The sequence below is a fragment of the Panthera uncia genome (genome assembly GCF_023721935.1).
Source record: "Panthera uncia isolate 11264 chromosome A1 unlocalized genomic scaffold, Puncia_PCG_1.0 HiC_scaffold_16, whole genome shotgun sequence".
Classification (NCBI taxonomy): domain Eukaryota; kingdom Metazoa; phylum Chordata; class Mammalia; order Carnivora; family Felidae; genus Panthera; species Panthera uncia.
The window spans coordinates 14,216,493-14,230,136 of NW_026057576.1; the positions used below are offsets into that span (position 1 = coordinate 14,216,493).

Sequence of the window (13,644 nt, forward strand, 5' to 3'; positions counted from 1 at the left end):
AGCCCCACGTTGGGCTCTGTGTTGACAGTGCAGAGCCTGCTTGGGATTCTCTCTTTCCTTCTCACTCTGCCACTCCCCCACTTGCTTTCTATCTCTCTGTCTCTCAAAATAAATAAACCCTAAAAAAAAAAGAAAAAGAAAAAGTCTAATAATTTGCCTGGGCCATAGGAAGGGCTCAATAAATGTTTGTTTCTGCCCCTACTTCCTGTTCAGACAGGGACAGTGACTGCTATAACACCTGCAAGCTGTCACCTTTTCTAAGCAAACTCCTTGCACCTTTTTCATTGTAAAAATAACACTGCAACTGTCTCATGACCAGACAACTTGATTTGACAAAGGAAAATCTGCTCCTTTTTTTATGGGCTCTTCCTTCCTTGGCTGAGAGCTGAACTTACTTGGAAGAGCACAATTTACTAAAAATGAAGCTCTAATATTAGAAATAAATTTGGGGGGTGCCTGGGTGGTTCAGTCGGTTAAGCCTCTGACTTCGGCCCAGGTCATGATCTCACGGTTCGTGGTTCGAGCCCCACGTCGGGCTCTGTGCTGACAGCTCTCACCTGTAGCCTGCTTCAGATTCTGTGTCTCCCTCTCTCTCTGCCCCCCAGCCCCTGCTTGCATGCTCTCTCTCTTGAAAATAAGTAAACATTAAAAAAATTAAGAAAAATAATACTCTTTTAAAAAAAAAAGAAACAAATTTGGACACCTGCATGAAGTTCAGGATCACGGGAAGCAGTCATGGAAAAAACAGAGCTTTAACAATGGATCAGATAGCCTTGCTCTTCATGTTGAAAGGAAAGGGGGACTAAGAGCGGCCAGGAGCCAGGATATACTCTCCAGGTCTTCTGTTGAGTTCGCAGCCACAGGCTGTCTCTCATGATCCACATGTGCACCTAGGAAATCCTCATGTGGAGCAAAAGTCCTAGTAACGATTAAGACCAGTTGTGAACATAGGAAGTGGCCACAAGTACCCAAAATACCTCAACAGGTTCTCTTACAGTATCAAAGCAATCACTCCTAAAAGCCAGAGTATAAAGAGTCAAGCACACATTTGTAATAATAAGCATAGAATCTTAGCTGGAAACTTGTAGTTCCTTTATAAAGATAAAGTTGGTCAAATATCTACAGGTTCCATTATCATGGCATCCTCAAGGAAAAGTTATACAATTTAACATGAAAATTAGGCTATGCCTAAAGTAATTTTTAAACTTCTCAAAAATCTAGTAAAATTAAATTCCCTATATTGTACTACTAAAAAAGGGAACGCATATTTATTAAACAAAACAAAAACAGACTACCATTTTCAAGGTGAACACTGAATATTTTCTTTAACAATAAAACTTATTATATGTGTAAGAACATTTCAGTGAAATATAAAACAAATATTTTTCTCCCCTTATTTTCAGCAGTTTTTTTCTAATTCGTCTTTTCTAATATCAGTAGGGAGGAAGAGATGAATAACAAAGAAAGTCTGTAGCTGAAGATCCAGAAAGAAAAATCTACCTATTAGCTATCATTTCACTCAAGGGATTACAAAATGCAAAAACAAACACATCAATTTATTCATTAGGAGTCAAGTGAGGAGATAAACACCGCTGTTGAACCGAGAGATCTTAGTTTGGATGGTGCATAATGGAGGAAGCTCTCTAAGATGTCAAGTCTAGAAAGATACCACCTAGAAATGAGTGACAGTTATTCAGTGATACTAAAAATAGGAATCGGGTTGTAACATCTATACTCAGTGAGGCTGGAGTATCAAAGCATCTCCCTAATCTTACCAATTTATCCAGTGTACCTGGACCTTCTTTGTAGCGGGTCATAAATTGTGGAATATTTTTTGAGGAGGAGAAAAAAAAAAAAAGAAGAAGTCTAGGTCACCAGGCCATCTGTTCTTGTAGTGCTCTGGCTGGGGGAGATAGATCCAAGTATATCTGAGGTTAAGTGAAAGCGAGTGGCTAGCACTTTTGCTATCTATCTGCAGAAGCTTTTAGCACATTTATCAGAAGCCATACAGTGCAAACTCTTTTGATATTAGGTCTCTGGGTGTAGCTTTCAAGATCATTCTTTGTTCCATTCTTCCTTTATTGTCAAACTGTACCCAACAGGTGGTCTAGAGTGTGAATTTCAAACATGTGCTATTAATATGCCCAAAACTGTTGCTGCAAAGGGGAAAGAAAACCACATTAATTGAATCTTGGCCTGTTTTTTACTCATAATGTCACAAATATATTTTCTATGTCCTAAAGCAATACGAAATGATTCATAAAACCATGTGAAATCTTTAGGGGAATAAACCCATTAAAATATGTATTATTTATTGCTATTAAAAGTAATTATTAGCTTACAGCAATTCTCCACCAAAAACTACACACAAAGTAAAGGTCAACATTAAAAAAATAATAATGTTACAATCTCTTTTTCATTTACTCCGTTTCCTGTCGGTAGACTGATGATCATCAGCAAAAGTATTATATATGTAAATAATTCATATTTCAAAATTTCTTTGTAAGTATCTTTAAAATATTTTTCTCATAAATGTTTTTTGGGTAGGTCACTATTATTCCCATTTTATAGATGCCATATGGAAATAATAATAGCACCTACCTCAAAGTAGTGTTTCAGAGATTCATTAGATCATCCACATTAAGTACACAGAGTATGTGGCAGATTACTTATTGAGTGCTCAAAACATGTTAGCTATTATTAATATGCAAAAGTATTAGCAACTATATTAAGGTTATCAGGAGTCCATTGAAAGCAGGCCAGGCTGGTTTGGGTCTTCATCTAAAACGGGACAGTTCTTCCAAAAAATAAAGATACCATTGTTTATATAACTAACTAGAATTTAAATGAAAACTTGAAGCATTAAAAAAAAAAGATACCACTGTTTATATCCATCTGCCTAGAATGCTTTTCCCCTCCTCACTCCCAACTCCTGACCTCTCTACTGGGCTAATTCTTATCCTTCAGATCTCAGCTTAGATAGTACTTCTTCCAGGGGTGAGCAGTCACTAACCTCTCCCAAATCTAGATTATACTATATATACAGGGTCCTCCTCCTACATGCCCCAACATGGATCACAATTGCCTGCTTCTATGCTTCCCTATGACACTCAGGCAGGGATCATGTCTATCTATACACTACATTCTTGGTGCTTAGCACAATGCTAGAACAGAGTGGATGCTCAATAAATATCTGTGATATGAGGACATCTGGGATCTCAAATCAGCCTGGTTTATGCTGGCTGAACAGGTTTTCCTTTAGCCTGATTGACTACTACCAGCCAATGAGATAAAGCAGCAGACAGTTGGCGGGGGGGGGGGAAGGGAGTGGTTGAGGATGAGGCTGGTGAAATGGGATGTGGCATCATAGAAGCAGAGGGGCTGAAGGGAGGGGCTCTAGAGGAAACAGGTCCCATCTGGCCACTTAAGGTCACACCAGCAGCATCACATTCAGATTCACTAATTCTGGATATCTAGATATCAGTCCTGCAGCATGGGGAATGAGAGCCTGGGTTAAGTGCACCTGGCCCCAGTCTAAGAGACTTCTGACCAGAGTATTAATAACAAAATGCAAGCCAGGGGCCCTGATAGCTGGAATGAAAGAATCCAATCTGATCCAAGACCCCAGAAGACTTACCAGACAGTTGGGATGTGTTGAGCACGTCTGGCCCAGCACAGAATTGTAGTGCTGAGGAAGAAACTTTGAGACTTTGGGCACAGCTGATGGAAAATGAACTGAAATGTTCTGATTTGTTACAGCAGCTGCATCATAGGAAGGGACAACTTTAGAATAGTATCTGACAGCATGGAAGGAATTAAGAGAGAGAGCTTTGCTGGGAATTCGAGTTTTATACATATCACCAATTGCATTCTCTGAAGTGGAGCTGGACTGACCTTTAATAAAAAAGAAAACAAATATCCATCAGTATTCACAACTCTGGAACTTGGAACCACTGTATTTGAAATAAAAGTCCTCTATGTCGTTCCCTCCTGTTACAAATTTATACTACTCTTATACTCAAATGCCGATGGAAAAACACAGTGGACTTTTTAGTATGATGGTGCAATACACATACTGTAAATTAGTGTTTGTGTGTCATCAGAAGACAGATTTTAGAGGAGCATCAGATCTCTGTGACTGTGTGTGTGTGTGTGTGTGTGTGTGTGTCTTTCATAGTAATCAAAATTGTGACCATTCTTATGAACCCGAAGAAGCATGAAAGAATGTTGGAAAGTTGAACTCTATTCAAGCACAAATAAAGTGTGGTTGATTTTATATCAATGAAATGGGTTGTATAATCATATATCTATGGTCTGTACAGTAACTAGAAGGCAGAAAAAAAGTTTTAAAATATATCATGAGGGGTGCCTAGGGCCTAGGTAGCTTAGTCAGTTGAGTGTCTGACTCTTGATTTCACTCAAGTCATGATCCCAGGAATGTGGAATCGAGCCCCATGTTGGGCTCTGCACTGAAAGCACACAGAGGCTGTTTGAGATTCTCTCTCTCCCTCTCCCTCTTCACACATGCATGCACTCTCTCTCTCCCTCAAAAACAAACTATACATATATATATACACACACACACACACACACACACACATACACACACACACACACACACATATATATATATAATATTAATAATGTAATCTGAAGTAACACTATGAATACCTATCTTCTTTTGGATATTAGTAGTAATGAAAATAAAGAAATTTTATGTCTACTTTACATACAAATGTATCTAGAATATTTGTGAAAAATCATTTCAGCAGATATGTACAAAGATTTATGGAAAGGACAGGTAAAGGTTACCTAATAAAATCTAAACACTGAACTCAATCAGTACTTCTGTGTTACAGGTCAGATGTTAGAAGACACCTGGTGACCTTGGGTGGTAATTTCATTTCTCCAGCCTTCAATTTACTGACCTATGTGGTGAAAGTGACATTGGAAGACTTAACTGATTTCAACTGTTCCAATCCTCTTTCAAAAATAATTTGGCAACATGCATTATGACCTATATATGTGCTCACATTTTCAAACTCATTCATCACACACTCCCAGGTAGCTACCCCAAGGAAAAGTTCAAAATATAGGAAAATCTACGTATGGGGAAATATTTCCTATCGTATTATATATAGAATCACTCTCCCCACAAAACTACAAACACTAAATGTAGCAGTTGGAGGATGGCTAAGAAAATCTTCTATAAATTATTTGATAAGCCATTAAATGGTGGTATGAGGCACACAATCAAAAATTAAAGTATATTGGACATAATGTTAAGTGAAAGACACAGGCAACAAAACTGGATGTCCAATATGATTACTGCTGTAGAAAAATATACATAGAAAAAGACTTGAAGGAAATACATTAAAAATGAACAGCTATTATCTTAGCTGGGCTAGTTAAGGACTAATATTGCTTTCCAAGTGGAAAAATGTATATAAATAAAATTAAAATGGAGGTTCTGACTCAACGACCTTCAGGTCTTCCCCAGTCTGAACATGGCATAAAGTCCACAGTCCTAGTATATTTGTGTCTTCCCAAGAGCAACTGCTTCATGTGATACAACACCAAGCGATGTTGGGGCACAGAGAGGCTTGAACTCACCACCATGTAAACAGTAGTTCAGAGTTTCTGCAGAGTATAAACACTGAGAATGCAGAAGTAAGTACTGTATGTTCAAAAGGTAACATTGACAGGCATATGCCTGTGGTCTGACCTCTATCTGATTTAACCTGGGCTGATTTAATCATTCTGGGTGATATTCAGCCACAACTACTTTAAGTAGATTAACTGTGGCTCATGGCTACTTTTTTTTTTTTTCTATTTTCTTCCCCTCTCTCCTAAGTCAGGGGGAAAGTCTGAATTGACTAATAAAACACCCTGAATCTTGTTTGATTATATGAACGAAGAGGACTGTATGCTATTTTGGGTCTTTTTCTCTTTTGACCTTAGACACCATCCCTAGTAACATCATTTATTCCTGCAGCTTTTACCATGTCCTCATAGTATGCACAGTACCACTACAACAGCATTTATTTTATTTTTTTTAATTTTTTTTTTAACATTTATTTATTTTTGAGACAGAGAGAGACAGAGCATGAACGGGGGAGGGGCAGAGAGAGAGGGAGACACAGAATCCGAAACAGGCTCTAGGCTCTGAGCCATCAGCACAGAGCCCGATGCGGGGCTCGAACTCACGGACCGCGAGATCATGACCTGAGCCGAAGTCGGACGCTTAACTGACTGAGCCACCCAGACGCCCCTACAACAGCATTTAAAGTACTACAGGAATTCTATTTTGCTACTGTGACGCTCCCCCCTACTCATTTGCCAGCTCCATAAGAACAAGAGCTGCACCTTGTTCGTCTTTGAGCCCCCATCTTTCAAGCAGGGACATTTAAGCTGAGAACTAAGGGATGAACTGGGAGTCCCCCATGTAGAGTATGGAAAGGACTTCCCCAGCACAGGGAAGGTACTGAATTAAGTGAGTGGAATCCCTTCAAGGAAGTCAGCAGAAGGGTGACCTCAGACTCAGGCACTGAAGAGACAGGTCCGGGTGTCCTGTCATCTAGCATCTAACATGCAGATTAGGAGCTCAGTACCTTACTGACTTCTCAGTGAAGAGTCACTTTCAGGAATAAAAAAGTCACAAACTGGTAGCTGTATTTTTTTACTCTGGCTCTGCTTTTTTCCATTTTCTTATTTCTACAAGTACATTGGCATGCCTTGACATTATAACACAAATAACAAAAATGCCTCACAGTGGGTAAATACTTTTTTCACAAAGAATATTCACATAATGAAGGTTTCTTGAGCACCTACTGTATGCTGGTCATTGCACTAGGTACTAGAAATACAGCAATGAACAAAATAAGCAAAAAAAAAAAATTTCCGTGTCTTCATGGAGTTGATACTCTAGTGGGAGGTAACAGGCAATGAGAACATATGCAAATAAATAATATTAGAAAGTAATAAGTGCTATGAAGAAAAATACAGCAGAGAAAGTGGATAAGAAGTCTCATGCCTAGAAAAGAAGAGAAGAGGAAAGAAAAGAAAAGAAAAGAAAAGAGAAAAGAAAAGAAAAGAAAATGAAAGGAAAGGAACAAAAAGAAAAGTCCATGCATTATGTAATGCTGGGAAGTATACAGTTTTAATAGGTGGTTGAGAGTTACTGAGAAGGAGACAATTAAGCAAAGATATGAAGGAGGTAAGTAAGTTAATATGTTAAATCCTCACAACATAGTTATTATGCAATTAATTTGAGTATTTCCCTTTCCTTTAGATTCTATTCATGTAATAAAGTCACTAATGTGCTTATCATCTATCAGTAAGGTAAGCTTTCTACTGGATAGCCACATGCAAAAGAATGAAACTGGAGGCCTAATTAACACCATTCACAAAAATTAGCTCAAAATAGATTAAACACTTAAACATAAAATCTGAAACCATAAAACTCCTAGAAGAAAACAGGGAGTAAGCTCCTTGACAGTGGTCTTGGCAATGATTTTTTGTATTTGACACCAAAAGCAAAGGTAACAAAAACAAAAATAAACATGTGGGACTATATCAAACCAAAAACCTCTGCACAGCAAAGAAAACCATCAACCAAATGAACAGGAAACCTATGAGAAGGGAGAAAATATTTGCAAGTCACATACCTGATAAGAGATTAATATCCAAAATATATAAAGAACTCATACAACTCAACAGCAAAGAAACGAACTGATTTAAATATGGGCAGAGGATCTAAATAGGCGTTTTTCCAAGAAAGACACACAAATGGCCAATGAGTACATGAAAAGATGCTCAATATGACTAATCATCAGGGAAATGTAATTCAGAAGCACAAGGAGAGATTACCTCATACCCATTAGAATGGCTAGTATCAAAAAGACAAGAAATAACAAGTGTTGGTGATGATCTGTACTCGTGCACTGTTGGTGGGAATGTATATTGGTGCAGCCACTAAAAACAGTACAGAAGTTCCTCAAAAAAATTAAAATAGTATTACCATATGGTCCAGCAATCCCATCTCTGGGTATTTATCCAAAGAAAATGAAAATACTAACTCAAAAAGATGGAAGCACCTCTATATTTATTGCAGCATTATTGACAGGAGCCAAGAACAACCTAAGTATCCACTGATGGATAAATAAAAAAAATGTGATAGATAAGAGATATATAGACACACATACACACACACAGGCAAGCACACACGCACACATACACTGGAATATTATTCAACTGTGAAAAAGAATGAAATCCTAAAAAAAAAAAAATAATGAAATCTTGCCATTTGTAACAATATAGATCGACCTTGAGGGCATTATGTTTTGTGAAATAAGTCAGAGAAGGACAAATACTGTACGATCCCACTTATAAACAGAATCTCAAAAAACAAACATAAAAATTGAGCTCATAGATACAGAGAACAGACAGGTGGTTTCCAAATATGATGGCTGAGGAGTGGATGAAATGAGTGAAGGTAGTCAAAAGGCATAAAATTTTCAGTTATAAAATAAATAAGTCATGGGGATACATGTACAACATGGTGACTATAATTAATACTACTATATTACATATCTGAAAGTTGCTAAGCAACCAGATCTTAAAAGTTCACAAGAAAAAATATTGTAATTTTGTTGACAGATGTTAAGCAGACTTATTGTGATGATCATTTCACAATGTGTACAAATAACAAATCATTATAACATTATAACATATCATCACCTGATATAATGTCTTACGTCAATTATACCTCATTTAAAAAAAAAAAAAGATGAGCTTTCTGGTAACAATGGTCAATTTGAGCCCAATTTCTGGGACAACACCATAGAAATGCTTGTGGCCATCTTGTGTACTTCAAGCAGACAATACCAAAAGGACTCATGGTGTGATCTTCTAGCTACACTCTTTTCCCTGGTTATGGCAATGAATGCATAGAAGCACAGGGGTGCACAGGACACCCACATAACCCAAGCATACAACCGCACAGGGCATCAGGCAGAGCTCACCTCTCACAGCTTCATCCAAGGAGCCCCCCGAGGCAGGAACAGAGTACACATTCACACACTTATTAGCCAGGAATGTGATCCCTCTCACAGGTGAGTAGGTGCTTGTCAACACACCATTTTCCCTTAAAAGGATAGGAAAAAAAAAAAAAAAACCACCTTATACAATTCCCAAGGAAGACAACATGAACATTGCTGAGTTCAATTCCTCCCTCTATCATTCAAGTTCTAACTTGACAGACACAAATGATACATTATTTAGGCATATGAACAAATTGGTGAACAGGACTCATGATGATAGTTTCGGATGTAGAGGAATGATTTGCTTTATAGTTTTTCTTTGTTTATACATTCTAATAAATTTAAATACAGAAGCATTCATTTGGCATGTCACATTTTGTACCAGCAAATTTTTTTTAAAACTCCCAACTGAAATAGGGCTGGACTGCTCGAGGGTCCATGATCTCCTACTGAGGAATGGTAGAATGCATCCTGCCTCTGTTGGTCTGCCAGTCATGACCGTCACTACCGATAAAGCCTTATTTTATGATCTTCAGAATTAACAAAACAAGAAATAAGAGTGAGTCAAATGATGAGAAGATCGTGGGCCTGAGAATGTTACATATTTTACCACTGTGACTAAATGATACAGATTGGCAATGGGAGAAGTTTATGGATTCTTCATAAATACCTGAGTTTTCATTATGGGTGGGTTCACTGCCTGTCACAATACTTCTAGCGTTAGCACTGGAGGAAAATAACAAGCCAACTGCCAGTTTACAAGAGCCCTCGTCATACCTTTGTGCCATGATTGGGCCTGGGAGGGATGGCTGGATGGACACTTGTTTCTTACAAAACCTCATATTGTTCTGAAGTACTTCCGTGATCTGAGAGAGAGAGAGACATTTATTTAGATATTTTTTCATGTATACAAATACACATACATTTCCAATTATAAAAAACAAAACTGGAGCTTTAAAGCACGGTCTATGAGGATAAAATTCAAGGGCTTAGAATCAAATACCTGGCCCATAATGGCTGGAGGGATTTTCTCCCGGACGTACTTCACATAATCAACTGTTGCCTCAAGAATCGAAGCCGCATCATTCTTTCTCCCCTTTATATATGGCAACAGAGTACGCAGCTGCTCACAGCAATACTTGATTCGTTCTCTGAGCAGAGAATAGTAATAAATGAGAAATAATTAGTTTTATTTTCTTCCTTGTACAACAAGGACAAACTGTCCTTCCTTCTGGGTCTGTTAACAGAGGAACTGCCTCCCTCCCTATCTAGTCTCTGTTTCACAGAAAGGCCATGTCCCCGTAAGCCAGCAGCCGCCATAGCCCCTGGAACCACAACTTCCTGGGGCGTCTGTTCACGCTGCTGCCCAGTACAATGTTCGTGCTGACCGCAGCCCCAGTTCACTTGCCCCGGGCCTGCTGCAGTGTGCAGGATGACCCTGCCTATGGAAACCCCCTCAGAGGAGGGAGTGGAATGCTACACATAAGTCCTTTTGTACTTCACACTAGAAGACTAGCAGACAAAGAACAGTCAGGAGATGTTTCATGTCACTGTGACCTGAACCACATTTTCAACAACGGATCAATTAGCATCTTGTAATTACATGGGCTTTACATGTAACTCTGTGTTCTGAGCCAAAGGAAAATCAGAAGGCTGCTTTCTTCAAATAAAGTAGGTATGAACAGAACAAATAAACCAATATGCAAATGCGAACATCATTCAGGCTCGTATCAGAAAGAAACTCACCTAAGTCTTTCATGGTTCTGAAGGGAAATGCATAGGAAATATAAATCCAAGCTTTTGATCTAAGCCTTTGGTACTTCTATTTATGCATATATTCTTTTAATAAACATTAAGCACCTCTTTTATGTTGAATAGCAAGCACCTTGACATATATAGGGTCAAACGCTGGCTCTGACAATTACCAGACCTTTGGCAAATCACCAAACCTTTCTGAACCTCAAATTGATATATAGCCTGTGAATAACTCAAATATTCTAGATCAGCAGCATTTTAATTGGACTTTGATCAGTACTGACAGTTCTCTAGAGGTGTCTCAGGGACTATTCTAGAAAAAAAAGGATAAAAAAAAAATCAACAATTTGACCATGTACACAAAGGCTTGAAGCTTTTCAGAACAAATTTTGCAAGATGATATGCATTATAGCAGTATATCAGTAAGCTATTAAAAAAAAACAATCTAAATACAACAATAGGTGGACGCTTAAGCTATAGCTTACTAACTCAGTAGAATATTATCTGGCAGTAGAAATGAAATGCTATAAATCTTATGGGAAAAATAGGATATTTTAGAAGATACAACTATAAAATATAAGGCAGTATATAAAATATGATCAAAGACATTAAACAAAGTAAAAATAAAGCACAGGAAAAGATTTGAAAGTGAAACCATCAAGTCATAGTTATTTCTGGATGGTTGGGCTATGGAAAATATTATTTCTTCCTTTTATTTTTTACTTTTCCCAAATATTTTTGCCGGGTACAAGCTACTTTTACACTAAAAAATCCTGTAAGATATTCTTTCCAACATTCGTTAGGAAAATGTTCAAACACACAGAAAGACTGAAAGAACTTAGAATCTGAATTCTTTCAAGTTGAAAAATTAAGAATTTGTACAAAGAACATATATATACTTCACCCACCTAGAATCTACAATGAATGTTTACTGTTTTCACTTTGTCACATATGAATCATCGCACTGGCCATACCTCAATCTATTTTATTATACTGAAGAATTTCAAAATAATTTGTAAACTTAAGACACTAAACTCTTAAACATATCATTAGCTAGAGTTCAATTATTTTATTTTCAAATAAAAGTTACATAAAATTAAAAAATACACAAACCTTAAGTGTACCATTCTATGAGTTTTGAAAAACGCACAAAACTATGTAACAAAAACCCTAATTATCATGATCACAACCCAAAAAGTTCCTTATCTCATCCCTCAAAAGGGCCAACAACATTTCTGATATTTTTCCATCCCACATTAGTTTTGCCTGTCTTTGAACCTCATATAAATCAAAATCTACAGCATGCGCCATTTTGTGTAAAATTTCTTTCACTCAGCATGTTTTTGAGATTTGTCCATGTGGCTGTTTATTATCAGTAGTTTGTTTCTCTTTATTGAGTAGTAGTATTCCATAGGATAAGTATGCCATAGCTTATTTACCCATTCTTTTACTGACGAACACTTTGGCTGTTTCCAGTTTTCGATCATTATGAATAAACCTGCTAGAACACTCTGTACATCTTTCTGTGAATGCATGTTTTTATTTCTCTGGGAACACATCTAAGAATAGAATTAATGGGTTAATTTTTTAAATTTACAAGAAACTGGAAGAACTTTTCCCAAAATAGTACCATTGTACACTCCCACTGTCAATGTATGAGAGTTCCTATTGTTCCAAATCCTTGACAACATTTAATACTGTCAGTTTTAATTTTAGTATGTTGGCCTTTCTGAGCAATTTAGCATATTGTCAGTAGTTTAATTTTAGCATTTTTGGTACATGGTAGTACCTCATGCTTTACTTGCATTTCTGTGACAAAAATAAATTACGTTGAGCACTTTTTCTGGTGTTTATTGGGCACTTGCATATCTTCCTTTGTGAAGTGTCTGTTCAAATATTTTATTTCCATTTTAATTGGATTGCAGGGCTTTTTGGTATTGCACTGTAGGAGTTCTTTATCTTCTGTAATACCATATTTTTTTCTAGCATATTTGCTTTGCAAATATTTTCTCCCAGTCTACGGTTTGCCTATTGATTTTCTTAGTGGTGTTTTGATAGCTACTTTTAAATATTGATGAGTCTAATTTATCTACTCTTTTATGGTTATTACTTTCTATGTCCTAAGGAACAACTGCCCAACCTCAGCTTGTGAAGACATTCTCCTATGCTTTCTTCTAGAACAGTAAGAGTTTAATGTCTTAAGTTTACAACTTACTTTGAAATTCTTCAGTATAATAAAATAGATTGATATATGGCCAGTGGGAGGATTCATATGTGACAAAGTGAAAACAGTTCTTCTAGAACTGTACTGTCCAATCCAATAGCCAGTAGACTGGTCTATAATGATTTACATAGCCATTAGTCTATATAAACTAGTTAAAATTAAATAAAATTCAAATTCATTACCTGTTACAATAGACACATTTCAAATACTCAGCAACTACATATGACTAGCAGCTCCTTTACTGGACAATGGATGCAGATATAGAGTATTCCTAACATTGCAGAAAGTTCTACTAAACAGTACTATTCTAAGTTTTAGCTTTATACTATAGTTTTGTCTATGCTCCAACTTGAATTAATTTTTATACAATATAGTAAGAGATCAAGGTTCATTGTTTTTCCATTTGGATATCCAGCTGTTCCAACATCATTTATAAAAAAGACTTGTTTCCCAGTAACTTTGCTCTGGTGATTCACTGAAAATCAAATGAACACAAATGTGTTGGTCTAGTGCTGGGATATTATGTTCCATTGATCTATTGGTCAACCTTTATGATAGTAACACACTGATTAACATACTGTATACTAAGTCTTGAATCAGATAGTTTAAGTCTTCCAATTTTGT

General features: G+C 36.9%; 1 protein-coding gene across 2 annotated transcripts in view; it reads right to left on the minus strand.

Moving 5' to 3' along the window:
- Positions 1 to 1,075: 1,075 nt before the first annotated feature.
- SOHLH2 (spermatogenesis and oogenesis specific basic helix-loop-helix 2) overlaps positions 1,076 to 13,644 on the minus strand; it is a 54,810-nt gene continuing 42,241 nt past the window's right edge. Inside the window, exons 7-11 of one of the 2 annotated variants that reach the window (XM_049646806.1) lie at positions 10,045 to 10,192; positions 9,819 to 9,907; positions 9,024 to 9,145; positions 3,638 to 3,894; positions 1,076 to 2,156 (exon numbers count right to left, since the gene is read on the minus strand). In XM_049646806.1, coding sequence (XP_049502763.1) covers positions 2,136 to 2,156; positions 3,638 to 3,894; positions 9,024 to 9,145; positions 9,819 to 9,907; positions 10,045 to 10,192 — 637 coding nt within the window. In that variant the 3' untranslated portion in view covers positions 1,076 to 2,135. Of the gene's footprint in view, positions 2,157 to 2,295; positions 2,798 to 3,637; positions 3,895 to 9,023; positions 9,146 to 9,818; positions 9,908 to 10,044; positions 10,193 to 13,644 lie in introns of those variants that run through there. The other variant, XM_049646807.1, reaches the window with a different exon arrangement.